The sequence below is a fragment of the Sturnus vulgaris genome, chromosome 14, assembly GCF_052056855.1.
Source record: "Sturnus vulgaris isolate bStuVul1 chromosome 14, bStuVul1.hap1, whole genome shotgun sequence".
NCBI classification, from domain to species: domain Eukaryota; kingdom Metazoa; phylum Chordata; class Aves; order Passeriformes; family Sturnidae; genus Sturnus; species Sturnus vulgaris.
Window position 1 is genome coordinate 10,273,396 of NC_142256.1, and position 18,659 is coordinate 10,292,054.

Genomic DNA, 18,659 nt, shown 5'->3' on the forward strand with positions numbered 1-18,659 from the left:
ACGGGCAGTGCCCGGGGGTGGCAGGCGGTGTCCGGGAGGGACAGACGGACAGACAGTCAGACAGACAGACCACCCAGGACAGGTCTCCAGACGTGTCACCCGCCCCCAGGGTGCCACCACCCCGACCCGTCGGGGCTGCCCCCCCCGCGCAGCTTTCGGCGGCCGCGGGTGTCCGAGAGCCGCGGATCCACGCGGGTTGTGGTTGGCGCGCCCGCCTGCCCGCCCCCCGGCCAGCGGCGGCGCAGGCGCGGTGAGCGCATTCCATGATGGCGGCACGGGCGGGCGGCGGGCGCTGAGGCGGCGGAGCCCGCGGGGCACACGGTCAGTGCCGGGGGGAGCGCACGGGCACCGCTCCTCGGGGCCCCTTCTCCGGTGCCCGCCGCTCCCCGGGGCGGCGCAGAGCGGCGTTGCCCAGGCGGGGCGCGGTGGGCAGTGCCGGGAGCGGAGCCCCGCGGAGCGGAGGGCGGGGGCGGCTGGAGGGACAGGCGGGACCCGCGGACGGGCAGGGTGTTGTGAGACGGGGGACAGCCCGGGCTGTGGGACAGCTTCGGGGGTGGACGTGGCGCACGGGGCAGGTGGGGGCAGGATCCGAGGGGATCCGGTGTCCTGGGACGTGGAGTGGGATGGGGTGAGCGGGATGGGATGGGGTGCTGGGATGGCGTGCGATGGATGGGGTGCCCGGGGTGGGCTGGGGTGCCCGGGGTGCGGGGCACGCAGGGTTCAGGGTGTCCGGGATGTGTCCGGGTGCGCTGCCCGATGGAGAGCGGGCATCCCCCAGGAGACCCGGCGGGTTCGGGGATGGGGGTTCCGGGGAGCCGCTCCTAAAGGGACTGGCGGTGCTGGGAGGGGGCTCCGGCTGAGCCTGCCCGCATGGGGTTAATGCCAGCTAAACCCAGCTCCGCGGGTCGCGCTTCCCCGCTCCTCAGCGCACAGATTCTCCATCTCCTTCGTTCCTTTCCCTCTCTTATTCCCCCTGTTCCGTGGGGCAGGAGGGGCTGCGATGTGCAGTCGTCCCCCCCAGGTCCCCCCTGGCCGCCCCCCCGTGCTCCCTCCCCGGCAGCCGCTGCCTGCGAATGCCACGTAGCCTTGTAGTTGTTCCCCTTGGCTGCTCCGCAGCTCCGGTCCCAGACACCTCCCCCGCGTCCTCCTGGGCTCGGGGCAGGGGGAGGTCACTGCTGTCAGCCCCTGCCTGCCTGCTCACCATCTTTTGCCCTCCCCCTTCCCGCTGTGTCCCCCTCTCCGCCTTGGGGCAGCAGCAGTGGGGACCCCACTGGGGCCGCTCTCTATTTACGCGTCTCACAAAGGGCTGGGCACTGCAGCAGCGGGTGCTTCCCTTCGGGGGCAGTCTCCAGGGATTCTTTGCCCCAGACTCAGCAGTCCCTCTGCCACCTCAGATCTGAGGTGTTTTGTGTGATAATCTCAGAAAACAGGGCAGTAATGCATTGCTGGCAGGTGTATTTGCTCCCTCCAGCAGCTCGCCCAGCTGGTTTGTGAGTTTCGTTTCTGTTCAAAACTTGGTTGGAATGATGGAAATTTTCTGCAGTTAATAATTGAGGTTTCGTTTTTTGTCTGTTCTGCTGATACTTTGTCTTCTTTTTCTCCTCTCTGTCCCGTGCTAAATTTTTTCACATTGGCAGCCCTTCCTTGCTTTCCCTGCTGCCTGATTGGGAATATTGACACACAGATAAGTTCCCCAACAGCCCACTCCACGTATGGCTGTGGCCTGGGATTCCTGATGTTTTCCTAATGTATTTATCTTTACAACACTGGGTTCAATAGGGAAATACTGTCTCAGTCACAGATGGAAAGACTGAGGCACCGAAATATTTATGGCCCAAGGTCGTACAGGAAGTATGTGGTGAGGCAGGGAATTGAATCTAGATTTCCTGAGCCTCAGATTAGCATTTGAACCAGGGAAGCATCCTCTCTGTATTTTCAGCCAATAAATTGACCTTGGAGTTAAGATCCAGTGTAGAAGAAAGTGCTTTGTGTTTGGTTCAGTATCTGTGTGAGTAAGAAGCAAAGCCCGAGTTGCTTCCCACACTCACATTCCTTCCCTTGGTTTATGTAATTTGTGAAAAAGGATAAGGTGGTAAAATAGGAAAGATGTTGACTTTCTCAGGGCTCAGTGTGTGATCATGGGTGTTGAAAAGCAGCCAGCTATTACACTGTCCTCTGTTTTCAGGCTTTTTACCTTCCTGTTTCCAAATCTTGGAAAGTTTTGGAGAGCTGTTGTTGTCTGGGAATCATTTGTTCTGAGCTGGGGTGAAATAAATCTCATTTTCTAGAGAGCTGAACTAATTCACTGGATCCCAGATCTCAGTTTGGGATCCTTCGTGGGGCAGCCTGTGGATAAACAGGGCTGGGACTGATGGCTCACACAGCTCCTGCAGCAAGCTCTTACAAGTTATTCACTCAGCTGTAGCTCAGGATTGTTGCAGCAAGTTTTTGGAAAACTTGGCTCTAGCTGGAATGAAGCAGCACTTTGACAATGCAGTGGAATAATTTCAGCTCCTTGGGGACGTGCACAAATACCACCTTTCTCTGCTCTTCTATTGGGACAGCTGATTTTTTGGTGGTGATTTGGTTGTTCATTTTCTTCAGTGGTTTTGAGGAATTGGATGTTCGAGTGATTTAAAACAATAACTCCTGGTGGATCCACCTTGAGAGAGAATAAAGATAACTTTGTCTACACTAATCCATTTCCTGCCACAAGCCTTGATCTCAAGCTGCATCTCTCTTTGATGTTGCACTGACACCAAATCTGGATATAAATGTTCCGTATAACTCTTTTCATGACCTTTTAATTGTCATTTTTTGAGGTTGGCATTGGCATCCTGTTAACTGTGGGGCTTGTCCCAGCCCTGCTAACAATTGTCATCTTTTATGGTTATTTTTAGGAAAGGTTTGGTGAGTCCCCAAAAAAAACCCCAATCTATCATATGGACTCTGCAGACAGGAAAAATTCCAGTATTCTGCTCCCGTTCTTCCTGGCCTTGAGTAAATTTCATGCAAATTGAAATTTATCTTTTAAGGCATTTTTATTTGGTGACTTGCTATTTCCACAATTGGGAAACTTGTCAGATTTAGAAGGAAATACGTGACTGGGAAGACATTCTTATAATATTGTTCATCAAAGTCAGGAGCTGGTATGAAATATTGTAAGAATTCTTTCCCTAGTTCCATATTTTCTTAATTTCCTGTCATGATTTCATTGAATCGGGGAAGAATATTAAAATTATCTCTGGAAGCAGATGAGAAAACCTCAATATTAGTAATCCTGCAACAGGCAAGAGGGGAAAAAAAATTACATTTCTCACTTCTGATTTTGGTCTGTCTGAAAGCATCAGGTCTGAACTCTCAGTATTTAAACCTGGGGTTGCTCAAGGCTCTGGCCTCAAGGCTGGGGGATGTGGGAGCAGGAACCTGTGCATTTTTTCACCTGTTTTTAGCACGTTGTCATGAAGCTTCCCAAGGTCAAGATGGTTGGTTTTCAGCTGTTATCTTTGCTGCAAGCCAGACCTTCACTGAAAAGTTTTGGATTCCTGAGTGAGGAGCACACACTGAAGTCTTTATTGCATTCTTGAAGAGCTTATTGTAAAAGCAGCGATAATTTATTCTTTCAGTGGTGCTAACACAATCCTTTCTGTGTATTGACCAGCACAGACAGACCACTGGCTCCCAGCCCTTGGGCCCTTTCAATCCTAATGTAAATCTCCCTTGTTCCCAGGATCTTGATTGATGTGGAAAATGCCTCCTTTTGCCCAAGATTCACTCTGGGGCCTGATGCTTTATATCCAATATTTTTCCAGTCTCATTTAAAGTAGTTCAGGAGGAACATTTGTTAGGTTGTGACTTCAGAAGCATCTTCAGGTGGTGTGGCCTGAAGGCAGTATCACCTTTTTGGTGACGATGACAATGGATTGCTCTGTGGCAGCTTCTCCAGGCAGCCTGAGGAGCCACCAGGACTGAGATTTCTTGAAGAGTTTCACTAAAACTGCAGAACACACTGCACCTGCCTGGCCTTGTCTTAAATCAGCAGGAATTTCTTCCTGGAAAAGGTGGTCAGGCATTGGAAGGGGCTGCCCAGGGGGGTTTGGAGTCTCCATCTCTGGAGGTGGCACTCAGTGCTCTGGGCTGGTGACAAGGTGGGGATCAGGCACAGGTTGGACTTGATGATCTTGGGGACCTTTTCCAACTTTAACAGTTCTGTGAAGAACAGTATTTGGGATTGACTGATCCCTGCAAAAACATCCTGTGTTTGGAGGCCCAAAAGGGGGTTCAGTGTGCAAGTATTTTAGGAAGTGTTTTAGTGCTGGATGCAGCTTGAGAAAGGTGGTGATTTTTACATTATTAAATACAACATCTGAAGTGATGTAACAACTCCTGGAGTTGTTCATTTCCTTCTGCTGGAGCATCTTTAGTGGAGCAGTTTCTAGAATAAAGCTGTGCTGCCCCATAACATCAAACTGGGATTGTATTTCCAGCTTTATGTATCCAAATTTATGTCTTTTTATGTCCCTTATCAGAAGGGAAATGTGTGCATGACAATTGAAATTTGGGTATGTTTGGAACCTGATTTTTCTGTCTTTATTGCCATGTAGAGGAGTAGAACAGGAATAGAGTAGGTAACTAAATAAATCCAGTTATATCCAAAGAACTTCCCAGTGGAGTTAGCAGAGCCTGTCCCCTCCTGGCTCCTGATTTTTCCATGAATCTCTGGTGTTCCTTGCAGCTTGTTTTTCTTCAGGTTTCATGTTTGCCAAGGCACTAACATGAAAATGTGGGGTTCTTTGCCTGCAGAAAGAAGCTTGAGGACAGCACACGTTTCTCACTCTGCAGCAGGCACTGGAACATTCACCAGGAGGAATTCCAAGTCAGGAGAGTGACAACGGTAATGACACAGAATTTAGGATTCTCTCAGATTTTATGAAGTGTTTATTTTCTCATTAAGTCTCTAAGTAACCCTTTAAGTTGAAATGAATGTATTTGACAGACCTCTAAACTTAGGACTTTCTTTTTTTTCTGGAAGAAAGTTCTGGATAACTTCTTATCAAATGGAAAAAATGAATTAGGGAAGGAAGAAAAGATTTGAGTTCTTGAGGTAAGAAGAGTTTCAGGTTCTACAGGAACATTATTGATTTTCTAAGGTGCCAGCCTTATGTCTACTTTCACATTTCTTACTCTTTTTCTCCCTTCACCCACTTAGCTGGAAGTTTTCTCTTGGAGAGAATTGCATAATTGGCTTTGGATAAAGAAAGTCAATTCTGTTTTTAGCCAAGTGCATTTCCTGTGTGGAGAGCAGCTGGAGTGGGTGACAGCATTGTGGTGGTGCCTTGCTCAGATCCTTGGGTTTTAGTTGGAGATCATGGAACTGAGTTCCTCCTCATGGAACTGGTCAGGTCAGGGAGCTGATCTGCTGGAAAAGCAGAAAGGAATCTGTCAAAAACTTGGGGAGGAATGTTGGAAAGCAAAACATGATCAGCAGCTGGATTTCATAGAAGAGCTAAAGAAAGAAGTGATAGCCATGCTGCATTCCCTGGATCTGTACAGGTGATTTGGGAGGAAAAGCAGGTTAAATCCAGGCTTATAAATTCAGATGCAGTTTTTTATCTGCTGTTCCATGCCTTTTATTAAATAACTATAGCATTAATATCTTTTAATAGCTGCTTTCAATTCTGCTAAGTGAGGTATTAAAGTGACCACTGATGTGTCACTTGGGTTTGTCACACCCAGTCACTTGCAGGAGTGAAGGCAGTTTAATGCTTGCATGGGAGGAATTCTATGTTCCTGAAGGATTTGCAAGATGTTCATGTCGGTTTTAAGCAGATTTTGCTTTAAAAAAGCTTTAATCTGGTTACCCAGGTGTGTATTTCTGTCCACATCAGTGTGAGAGACGAGAATTATTTAGAGGAACTATTGCAATTTGGAAGATATTATGTAAACAGCCTTTTGGTGTATTGTAAATTGTCATTTTGCTTTTTAATGCCTAATAATAACTTATATAAACTATCATCCTTGGGTTCTTCAAAACTGGTAATTTCTACTTAGGCAGTTACATAAAAATGTGATTCAATCCCCAAACTTCCAGCGGGTTCATTGATTTGAAAAGAAATATTCCAAGCTCAGATACAGAAACAAGTGATTTCAGTGTGTTGCCAGCCATCAGCTGAGCTGTGGCAGAGGTTCTGTGCTGGTCCTGCCCTGTCACCCAGGCTGGGGGAAGTGTCCCTGCTCCAGCCTCGTGGGATGATCTCACACTTGCATTTTCCCCTTGCATTTTCCATGAACTCCAAAAATTCACATGGTCTGATGCCACGAGACTGCTCAGCTGTGCTAATTGCAGTCATTTATTGGTGTCTTTTAGCCCTGGGTTTAAGCATAACCTGTTCTAACCAGTCTAATTTGACACAGTGCTCAGCTAAAGTGTTACAGCCCCAACCTCTGGTGTTGTGCAAGGAAAAGTCTTCAGCTGCTCTATCAAAATTATTCCTCCTTGCTCAGAGTTTGCTTCATCTGCTCCAATTTGAAGAAATCCTTTGCTTTTGCTGGGTTTTTCTGCTTGAAGTCCTGGTTTAAGAGGGTTGTTAAATGAGAGAGGCCTGTCTGTGCTGCATCCAGCACTGGTGATTTGCAGATCAGAGCTGGGAAATCAGCCTTTGCAGAAACCTGGGAGCAAACTCCTGTTTGTTCCACCTGTGAAATGCTGATTTTCCTCCTGTTTTGTTGGATTAGACAGCAGCTGACTGCTCTGAGCTGTCTCATGGTAGGGAACCTTTCCTGGAAATGCTTTAGTTGCTGTTGGTTTTCATAATCTGCATGATTGCCCTCCCTGAGTCGAGTTTAAAGTAAATAAATTGGTGGAGATGTGGAATGCAAACATTTGGGAAAGTGCTTTTGGATCACCTGTGTCTCACACCAGCTGTGTGTATCTGCCATCCCATAATGCTCCCCAAATTCATGGAGCTCTGGCACTAAGAAAGGCTCAGTTTTGGTGCTTTCCTGGCTTAATCCCAGGAGGTTTCATCCAGATTTGGGCACACGTGGCATAGGACAAAGCACAGCAGCCAAGCTCAGGGTGCACTTAAATTCCCCATTTTTCCTGGTCCTCACTGGAAGATTCTTTAAAAAACTTTTAAAAATACTTTAATATTTATTCCTTGCCATGAGCTGGGTGTTCCTGGCTGGAGGGAGGGACTGGGATGAAGAAGGTGAATGAAGTGTTCCTGTTGGAGGGAACATGTCTGCACACACAACAGCCATTCCTTTGGCTTGCTTCCAGGTTTTCAAACAGAACTTTTTCCCCTGGAATAATCTGGTAAATGGGCAGAACTTTTTTATTTTCATGAAAAAAAAAATAAAAAATCATAAAATGGCTTTAATTTTACCTTCCACTTTAAGACAAATTCATCCCATGGAGAATAGCTGTGCTCAGTTCTGCAGATCCTTCTTCTGAATTTCAGGGCCTTGGGAGTGGGTGCAGCTCCCTGTAGGAACTTGCAGTTCCCAGCTGGAAAATTTTGGCACAATTGGAGAGGCTTTGTTTTATCTGCCCAGCTCTGTGATACTTCCAGGTGGGAATTCCAGCTGCCTTTTTGCTGACCAGTTCAGGTCCAAGAGAAAATTCCAGGCACACACAAGCCTTGTGCTTTGTCTTGTGCCTCTGGGCAGAAATTTTTGGGGATTTCTTTTCCATGGACTGTAGTGTCTGTTACTTCCATAGCTTCCAAGTGATTTAAAGAACCATTTAGATACAGAGTTTCCATACTATATGGTTAATGTGTAAATAAATTGGTTTCCTTCAAAGCCTAAAAAAATCAGAATAATGTGGTTTTAAATGCACGGTTTTACACTTAGAAAATCATATTTAAAACACGTCCATTGTTAAATTGCATTTAATAAAGGCTTTTTTCATCTAAGCTTGAAATTTTTTGCTTTGTGTAGCATTAAGACATTAAAATGAGCACTTTGGCTTATTCCAGAAAGTGTCACCTTTCTAACAGGTGGAAAAAAGGTAATTTTGCATTTAATCCTTTTTTCTCTCTTTTTTTTTTTTTTTTTTTTTTTTTTTGGTAGCAACATTTTTGCAGCTAGAAAATTCCTTAACCCTTTTTTGTTTTTTTTAAGAATGAAGCACCAGGGTTTTAGTTTATGGGTCTGCTCACTTAGGAAGCAGCACACAAATGCTCAGGATTCAAGTCTGCTTTTCTGGCAATAAGAGAAAAGCCATAAAAGAACTGAAACAACGAAGGAAAATATTTATCCCAAAGTTATGTCATGTTTGCATTGTAGAAACTGTTACTGCCAACTTTACAGCCCTCTTAAATGAATAATTCTGAGGGCAGGCATGGCTTTAATGTGAGCATAATATGAAATAACAGCTCAAATCAAATTAATGCACTCTGGGCACTGCCTGAGCTTTTCTGCCCAGCTCTTCCCTGTGGAGTTTTTTTGGGAAGAACAGCAGGAATTTGTGCTGTGTGTAAGGCTGGAGGGTGAGCAGTGGCTTTTCTGTCCCCTGGAATCCTGAGGGATGGAGTTTCAGGCTGGAAAACAATCCTGGAGTGCTGGGGGAGGCTGCAGGGGACAATTGTTTGATGGCTTTCCTGGCACACTCCATCAGGAACCTGATCCAGAGGGATGAGGGAGGGTGAAAGTTGATCAGATCCCTCAGGGCAGAGCTGCCCTGGCATTGCTGGGCTGGATCTGCTGTTTCTGGGTGCTTTTAGGGATTTTGGTGGCTGAGAAATGAGGGTTTCCATCCCAATCCCAATCTTAATCCTCCTCCAAAGGGGATTTTAGGAGAGAAGAGCATTAATATGAAATTAAAAATCCTTCTGTAATTTGGTCAGTGCCAAAGCCAAACACTTGGGACAGAGTGTGAAGCCTTGTCCTGTGTGTGTGGAGCTGGGGTGGAATTTTGTTGAGGTTTTTTTATTTTCCTGGGGTCACAGACTTCACCTGGGTCAAAGCCACCCCTGGATCAGGCTCTGAATAATCACAATATTTGAGCCCATTTACAGGGTAAATAATGAACATTTTCAGGCAGGCTCTCTGAATACTGAGAATATTTGAGCTTATATGTTGGGTAAATCATGAACATTTTCAGGCAGGCTCTCTGAATACTGAGAATATTTGAGCCTATTTGTTGGGTAAATCATGAACATTTTCAGGCAGACTGTCTCAATACTGAGAATATTTGAGCCCATTTGTTGGCTAAATCAGGAGGAACATTTTCAGGCACAAGGCTGTGTTGCCCTCCTGGCTGGAAGCCAAACTTCCCACAAGATGCTGTGGCTGAATTCCCTTGGGGGCTGTTAGAAATGATTTCCAGGATTTTAATCAAAACATGGATTTAGTGGGGAACAGATGACTTATGGAGCAGGGGTGGTCCCTGCAGAGCTCAGGTTCTAACTGAGCTTCTGTTAAATCTCTCCTTGCTTTCCTTTTGCCCAAAGTAAACCCAGTCCACCCAGCAGGACTCACGTGTGGTCCTGGGGCACAAACTATTTTAGGATTGGGATGGTACCTTCAACACCTTGTTAATGCTGTTTATTGGAAGAATTTGGGTGGGAGAGGGCAGCTTGGGTCTTATTTCCCCAATTTTCCCCTGCTTTAGAGTTGCATGGGGCTTATCTGGGGTTTTTAAGAGTCATAATTAAGGTTGGATCTTTTTGACAAGGTTATTCCTTAGCCTGAGGTTGGGGATGGCTCTGTGGTTGTTCTTTTTAACAGCCTTTGGAGATGAGTGATGGAAAATTGAACTGACAGAGTATAAAATGCTCAGAGCTTCAGTTTGCAGGAGATCTGGGTTGTAAGGCATGGCAGTAGCAAATAATATTCTTTATCAGAGAATGTGGGGTTTCCCCCTGCTCAGAGAAAATATATTTGCTATACTTTTATATATTATATAATATTTATAATACTAATTTGTAATTCTGTCAGTATAAAAAGGTGTAAGTAAAGCTTTAGGTGTTTATATAATACTGCTTTTAGTAAAGAGCAATATAAGAGTAGTTGACTTCCTGCAATAAATGAAAATTTAGGATCAGGCTGGCAGGTTGCATAAGGCAATGAACCTGGAGATCAGGAAGTCTCTACTGAATTTCAGGCTCTCCTTCCTGGACACATTGTTCTTTCTAACTCAGGCATGCTGTATTTTTAAAAAAAATAAAGTCTCCATTTAAGTAATAAGCTTCTTGGAATAGGAGCTTTCTCATCTTAAATCCAGCACTTACTGTAATGAAAATCCAGCCTTTGGGAAAGCTTCTGTCTGGGGTTATAAACTTACTTTTCACTGTCTATGAAATCTGTTTGGTTTCTTCTCTGGACAGTGGAATGAAGCTGATCCATGCCTGTCTCAGTGTTCCTCACATTCAGTCTGTGTGAGATCTTCCTGGAGAGGGATTTTTAATAGGAAAATAATTAAATATGAGACAGCAGGAACTTTGAAACTTGCTAAATCCATAATACTGCAACTCATTTGCACAATAGATAACATGACTAAAGGATACAATGAAAAAGTTATTTTTTCAGTTTATTAAATATTTATCTTTTTTTATATTACAATTAAGAAATGCACAACCCTTTTTGTTCTTACATATGCTGCAGCAAATAGTGACAAATTCATTGTCAGTGCCTAAAAAAAACCCACTTTAAATTGTAGGTTGTAAATTAGTGGTGACTGCTCCAAAAACTCTTAATAAAACAGGAATGGTGTGTTTATCCAGGAAGATTCTTCTGGCCAGAACCTTTCTTCCAGATATTGCTGTGACAATTTTAAAGTTATTTCTCCTGTGTCATTCAAGTGGAAATGACAGAGCTGAGCGTTGGAAATGGATAAAGGAGGCTCAGGAAAATGCTGGGAGTTCTTCCCAGGAGTTTACAAAACATTTATGGAGTCAGTATGGTTGGAAAAGACCTTTAAGATCCCAAACTCCAACCATTTGGATTTAAGTGCCCCCATGCCTTGGAATTTCTTATTATTCTACTCTAAGATCCCAAACTCCAACCATTTGGGTGTAACTGCCCCTGTGCCCTGGAATTTCTCATTATTCCACTTGGGATCCAAACCATCAGAGTCAATTTTAATTTTTCCAACTGTCTCCTGTGAATTCCTGATGTTTTCCAGACTTGATGTGGGATGATCCCATATCAGACAGCCCTCAAGAGTTCCCTTTGCTCCCCTCCATCCTGCAGGGAGCTCAAGGAGCTGTTTTCCCTGGAATTCTGAGCCTGGAATCAGTGACCTCCTCAGCAGCTGGCTGGGCTCCAGTGCTCTGCTGGGGAGGAATTTGGGCTGGAGAGAAAGGGAGACCAATGCTGGAGCCTTGCAAAGCTGGGCCTTGCAAAGCTGGGAGTTTTTACTGTGGCAGGAAGTGAGGTCAGGCCCAGGCACTGAGGATGGGAATTGTTTGCTGGAAGGGCAGTCTTGGAGATTTTCTGTTTTTCTTAGAAGCCTTTGGAGGGTGAGAGTGTCCCTGGAAAATGTTGCTGCTTTTTGTATATGACAACATGACCATGCTGTATGAGATTGTTGGATTAGTCCGGAATTAATCCATTTTTACAATGTGAATTGGGTTTATTTCATTTAAAATCTGTTTTGTTGTAAAAAATTTCTCTATTTCAGTTTTTTAGATGTTGAATAATCTTTGAAAACAAAAGCTCAAGCTTTATAATTTAGAAATGTCTTACCCACTATCACTTCTTCCAGCTTCAGGTTTGTTGCTGAGATGATTGATGCCAATTATTTTACTTTTTTGTGTTTCTGTGGGCTGAATTCATCCCTCAGCTCAACCCAGGTTTAGGAATGACCTTTAGCTGATGTGTAATAGAAACCACTGGAAAAAAACTAATCAGGCCAGAAGTGCCCTTGCAAAATGTAACCTTTCTAAAATTTAATCTGTTAATTCCATACTGAGTCAGAAATCTCCAGGACAGGGTGACAAAGCTGTAGAAACACCTCTACAAGTTCTGCTATTGATTCATATTTAATGAGTCACTAAACTTCACTTTATTCTTATCAATTTGTCTGGTCTTTAATGCTTCCAGATGGGCTTTTTCTTGCTTATTTTTAGTCTAGAATTTAAGATTTAGTGTATTAGCTCATCTTTAATGTCAGTGCAGCTTGTGAATTCCCAGGACTGTACATTTTTCCTTGGTTTTTTTTTTTTTTTCCCTGACCACTTGAACGGTTCCTGGGGATGATAAATCCCTGACTGCCAAGAACAGAGCACAGCAAAAGCAGTTGGAGCTGCTTTTCCTGAGATTTGCTGCAATAAAGTGACTTTAGGGACCAAGCAGCTCTTTGATGCAGTGTCCCTGTGAGTGGGTCCAGGAACAACCCCCCCAGCTGGATTTGCCTCTCCAAGCTGACTTGGTTTGGGGTAAATCCAAGGCTTTAGAGGAAGCCTGGAATCACTGACAGAGTTTTAGGGATGATGTGAAACCTGGGAACTCGGGAATGTTGGTGGAGGAGAGGCTGGACATGCCCTGGCCCCCAGAACCCCCAGATTCCAGGGCTCACTCCCAGCATGAGCAGGAGGAAGGAGGGGAATTCTGCCCTGCTCAGGTGAGACCTCACCTGCAGAGCCTGAGCTCCCAGCACAGGAACGACCTGGAGCTGCTGGAGAGAGCCCAGAGGAGGCCACGGAGCTGCTCCAAGGGCTGGAGCCACTCTGGACCCAGGCTGGGGGAGCTGGGGGTGCTCACCTGGAGAAGAGGAAACTCCAGGGTGACCCCAGAGCCTCCTCCAGTGCCTAAAGGGGCTCCAGAAGAGCTGGAGAGAGCCCTGGGACAAGGGATGGAGTGACAGGACACAGGGAGTGGCTTCCCACTGCCAGATGAGATATTGGGAAGGAATTCCTGGCTGTGAGGATGGGCAGGCCTGGCACAGGGTGCCCAGAGAAGCTGTGGCTGCCCCTGGATCCCTGGAAATGTCCAAGGCCAGGTTGGAACAACCTGGGACAGTGGAAGATGTCCCTACCCATAGCAGGGGGTGGCACTGGATGGGCTTTAAGGTCCCTTTTAAGCCAAACCATGCTGGCATTCCATGATGCCGAGTGGGGGTCTGGAATGTCCTCTGTGCCCCTGTGCTGATTGTCCTTCCTCCACCTTTCCCTGGGAGCAGCCTTGCCCTGCAGGGAGGGCAGAGCAGCACAGGATTCCCTGCTCCAGCCCAGCTGGGGGAGGGTGTTGGGAAATGGCTTTTCAAGATAGAGCTCTGTCTTTGTTTTGTTTTTCCAGGAAATTGTGCTGAGTATGTAATAACTTTTCAGGAATTCTCTTTTTATTCACCCAAATACCACCTACTTCCTCGAGTGAGATGGAGACTTTGGGGAGGTGAATCCATGGATATATTTCCCTGGAAAAGTTTTACCTGTTGAAATGAGGAGGGGTTGAGTCCCACATTTATTGACTGTGTTCCCTTGGAGGAATGGGTGTTTTTGCTGCTCTTTTTCAAGGAATGAAGCAATGCTCAAAACCCAAAATAATTTGGTTTTTTCCCAGTTTGTCAGGACATCCCTCTTTGTCCTCAGTGTTCTGCCACTTGCAGCCACCCCAGCCCCAGCTGCACAAGGAAATATCAACGTTCTGAGGCAGGTGAAACTGCCCCAAAACTTATTTAGATTGTTTTGTTCCTGTCAGTACTTCTGTTTTCTCTGACTGCATGGCCATTTCTACAAAATTAGCTATTTTTGGAGTTTATCATGAACAGTTTAAAACCAATTATTTCCTGATACTCCAAATATTAAATTCTTCCTCGGAAAAATGAAGTTACAGCACTAAACAAGCAGAAAGTGTGTCCATGTAAATTAAATCCTTTGTGTAATTAAGCAGGAGTTGAAGGGTTCTAAAAACCACAGGGATGTTGGGGCTCTGCTTTACAATTTGTCATAAAGAGAGAATTAAATTCAACCAAAGCAGGGGATGAGCACAGAAACTCTGAACCTTTATTTAATGTTGCAGAGGGTGAGCACAGAAACTCTGAACCTTTATTTAAAGTTGCAGAGGATGAGCAGAAAAACTCTGAACCTTTATTTAAAGTTGCAGAGGATGAGCAGAAAAACTCTGAACCTTTATTTAAAGTTGCAGGTGCATTTGGGCCCTGTTTCAGAACACATTTTTTTGCAGCTGCTTATTTGGGGTAGTTGAATTTCAATGCAGATGGGAGTTGCCTTTTGGTAAAGGGATTTCCCCTTTATTTTAAGTATTAATTTCTGTTTTCTTTGAGACTCAAGAAGTTCATATGCATGTATAAAAGAAAGAATTTTCATTTTGCCTCTGTACAATGAATTCCTGACTCTTAAAGGCTTAGATCCAACCTCGAAAAATGGGAGAGGTGTAGAGGAAGAAACCTTTGCCTGAATTTTACTGTTCCAGGCAGGGCTTTTTAAGTGAAATACTTAAAATTTGCATCCTTGGCAGAGACAGTTCCAAACCTGACAAAAAGGAGATTATTTTATTCAGGAAATAAATACCATGCTAAGGCAGGTTCAGTGTATTTATTAAGTGTATTTAGGCCAAACCTGATGCAAATTTGATCTTTGAGGTCCTGTCCAGCCCTTGCACCTTGCAGTGATGTTTGGCTTCTTAAAATTGTTCCTGGAGCAGCCTTGGAGAAAAATTTCCTTGTGAAAGGAGCTGGGTTTTGGGAAGTCTTGTGGAGTTTGTTGTGCTGCATTTTGTGACTGTGTGATTGTATCTCTGATTTTGAGATGCTTTTGCAAAGGTGGAATGGGGCTTTTATCAGCTTTTATCAGCTCCTTTGCCTTGTTTTGATAACACAGGAAAAACCTTTGTAATCTCAGCTTTCTTACAGATTTTTCTGTACAAAATCAGTGAAACCCAGAAGAAATTATATTAATTACATGATGTTTCTCCTACTGTTGCTAACCTGCTGTAATCACAGTCCCAAAGGTGCAGAATTAATGTTTTCATCTTTTTTTCTTCCCCAAATATTGCCCTTTCTGTGCTGCTTGTGGAGAACTGAAGGAGGATTTGACACTTTCAAGCAGCCTGACTTGGTTCATGCACAGATTTAGGGGGGTGTTCTGTGGTTTGCTTTTTATTTTTAAGGAATTGGACTCTCCTAACCACATTTTACCTTCTGGTTTATGGGAGGTAATGGGAAAGGAGAAGGAAGTGTCAGCATTTCCTGTATCCTGTTATCTTGTGCTTTTTATGGTTGCTGGATTAACTATACACTGAAAATTCCCTACCATTGGGAGCTTGCAGCTTGACTCGTTCTAATTACTATAATTAATTTGTATCATGGGTATTTTGACTTGCTCTAATTACAGATTATTCCCTGGAAGCTCTGCAGCACTTTTCCATTCACATTTCCCCATGGTTCTCAGTCAAAAATTTTGGGACAAAGCAGGATTTTGTGTTGTCTTAAGCTTTGTTTTCACTCTGGCAGATTTTGGATTGGAGAAATTGCATGGTTTGGGGTTTTTTTGATCATCATTAAAATGTAAATGTGGTGTGTGCATTATTTAGCCTGAAGCTTGAGGTCTGGAGTGGAAGCAGTTTAGGAATTTGAAGTGCAAATTTAGGAATAAATTGGTGTATAAATGTAAATTCCTCTACTTTGTAATTGCTTCACTGAGGTACCAATTCCAGCACTCGTGGCTGAATATTCCTGATAATTAAAGGGGAGAATTTTGGGAAAAAAGACATTTATTGCTGACATGAAAGGAGTTAAAAGTGAACATCAGGATAACATTGGACTGTTTGGGTGCACTGGGAATATTCTGAGTTGAGAGAGCTGACTTTGTCAAACAAACAGAGAATGATTTAAAGAAGGGAGAGCAGGATCTGACCTCATCTCTGTGGTTTTTTGTTGATTTTTTTTTTTTTTTTTTTTTTTTTTTGGAGCAGGTGGTTGAGGTGAGCAGGTGTCCATGAATGATCCCAAGAAATGATGGCTGAGCAGCCGCCCCCCCTGGAAGCCACCCCCCTGCTGAATGAAGTGCCACTTCTACCTCACATGGTCAATGGGGACAGCATCCAGCAGGCAAGTGAACCCTGAACTGGGAGCACTGGGAACAACTGGGAGGGTTGGCTCCACAAAAACCAGGCAGCTCTGCCACTGCTCTGCAGAGCTGGGGAAGGATGTGCTGTGAGCACTGATGGCAGGAGTTCAACAGAAATGGAGAGAGGAAAAAAAAAAATCGTTCAGCTCCCAGCCAGTGGACAGGTGTGCAAAAAAAAGGCTTTAAAATGGAGCTGCAAACTCCAAACATCAAAGGAAAAAATTGGGGGTTAATAAAGGTTTTGAAACTCTTGTGAAGAAATGAATAAAGATTGGCAAGGGATTGCAGAGGAAATCTATTCCAGGAAAATGAAAGGAAAGACCTTGGCTTCCTGGTTTTAAGTGTCTTCATTAATAATTACAGTGCAGTGCTGAAACCTGAGTGTATTTAGTTGAAACTTTAGAGCTTTGTTGGACACAACCCCTCAGAAGTCCCTGGTAGGATTAAAAACACAGCTAAAAGAACAGTTTTGTAACAATTTACACAGTTATGTGTAAATTGTCAGTAAATGTGAATTTAGTGTTTGGCAGAAAGAGCTGAGAATCCTGGGAGCTCTTCCCATTCTTTGAGGTCTGGTAGCCATAAATGCTGAAAGTTTAGATGAGGTCTCCTCTAATTTGACATTGTTGCAGATAAGAAGGAGAAACCTGTGTTGTTCCAGTTGTATCTTGGAAAAACGGGCTTTATTAAAGAAAAAATCCTTTTCCCTTTGTACCTCGGAGCTTGGAGGTGGAAGCACAAGAAGTGTGTCTGGAAATGAGCAAAGTCTCCAAGATATTTCTGAAGTTCTGGCAGTAGAAGGTGAAATTTCAGCCTTGCCCAGCTGGCAGGTGGTTCAAGTGGTTCTGGTTTCATGAGGAAAAGGGATCAAATAGATTTAATTGGCCCCTGTCCCCAGAGCTGTGTGTGGGACATGGAGCTGACAGTCACTGACATTTTTAGCATCTAGAGGAGACTTTGCAATCAGGTGAGATTTTTAAAAAAAAGGAAAATAATAGTTATATTGTGGAGATGCATTTGAAGGGCAGATTGAAAGTTTAAATAGAATCTTTTAGACTTAGAATCTTTATTAATGCAGAGGATTATTAATTATTTAACAGCCAGTGCTGTGGAGGACGGGGATGGGCTAATTATTAATTATTGCAGAGTGATTTGTTTCTAGAAATCAAACCTGTGTGTTCGGCCAATTCCAGTTCATCCATTGGTTCCATTTCACTTAAAGCAAAAGCTGGAAGTTTTCTGGAAGATTTTCTGGCTGCAGAAGTGTGTGAGTAAGGGGTGAAAGCAGAGCTGTGGCTGAGCAGCAGCCCTGGAGAGGTGCTCAGGACCCCTGGAGGTGCTGGCAGCCCCTGGGCTCAGCACTCCCCGTGGCTCCCTTGGCTCACATCCACCCCTCAGCAATGCTGCAGCTTCCTGGAAATTTTCCTTGTTGGAAGGTGCCTGGAACTGCATTTGCTTCATTAATTCCAGTGAGTCACTGCTCTAAGACACGGCCTGTGCATTCCTGGAATTCCAGGCTCCCAACTGCTGCTGCCCTGGGATTGCAGCACTCGCTGGGATCCTTCCCTGAGCTTTCCTGAGCTCATTCTGACAACTGCAGTTCGTGGAATCTTTTTCTGAAGATGTGTCACCCTCACAGGCTCTGAATCTCTCCAATAATCCCTTTCTTGCCTCTGAGTTTTGCCCTCTAAGATGAGCCCTTTCCTGAGGTCACTCCCTGCCTGTGGAATCCTGGATTCACAAAAAATCTTTTTCCTGTTTCTTGTGCTCTGGCAAATCCCCAGCCCATTATTTTCAGTTTTCTTTAAACAATTAACATCACTTCTCTCCCTTTACTCCAAGAAATTTATTAGCTTTGAGATAATGCATTTACTTGCATTCTGAAGTGATAAATCTGCATAAAATTCATTATTAATGCAAATTATGCCACGTTTAAAGGCATTCTCTGCCATCTCTCCCTCTCCTGGAACCATAATAAATATTACTGAGTGTCTAAATGGCCTTTTCAGGGATTTTGGTGGCTCACTTTTATCCAGAAACAACTCATCCACCCAAAGTAAAATTCTCCTGTACAAGGAGCATCAATTCTCCCCCACAAGGGAGGTTACGAAAAATAAAATCAAAGATTAATACACCAATATGCAGAAGCTGCAAAACCAGTGTTAAAATAGCATTTATCATTTATCCTTGGAGTCTGTAGTGATGGGAACAGTGAAACTGGTGCCTGGGGAGTTCAGGGAGCTCCAGCACTGAAAATATGAGAGCACAGAAAAATTCATTCATTAATGTCATGTGTAGCTCATTTTATCAGGAATTAAAAGACCAGGTGATTTCTTCAGGTCCCATCTACCTGCTACAAATATCACTCCATGAATAGTGCAAGAATACATTATAAATATTGAATAGAAGAAAATTACACTGATTCTCACAGCTGCTTTAACAAATACATTTTATTTCAATTTTTACATCAGCACCAGCTGTCACCAGGGTGGAATTTTAATTGTGTACCTGCAGTTCTTACCTGGCCAAACCCCTCTTTTATTATGTGGAATATCATAGATGTTAAAATAAAGTGAAGCTGCCAAAATTCCCCTGGGGCTGGGGCAGGGTGAGGGGATGGTT

General features: G+C 44.2%; 1 protein-coding gene across 1 annotated transcript in view; it reads left to right on the forward strand.

Moving 5' to 3' along the window:
• The first annotated feature begins 243 nt into the window (after positions 1-243).
• Positions 244-18,659, forward strand: part of LOC106860249 (fibronectin type-III domain-containing protein 3a-like) — a 39,928-nt gene continuing 21,512 nt past the window's right edge. Inside the window, exons 1-3 of the mRNA XM_014888015.2 lie at positions 244-321; positions 4,804-4,894; positions 15,883-16,018. Coding sequence (XP_014743501.2) covers positions 15,923-16,018 — 96 coding nt within the window. The 5' untranslated portion in view covers positions 244-321; positions 4,804-4,894; positions 15,883-15,922. The remainder of the gene's footprint in view (positions 322-4,803; positions 4,895-15,882; positions 16,019-18,659) is intronic.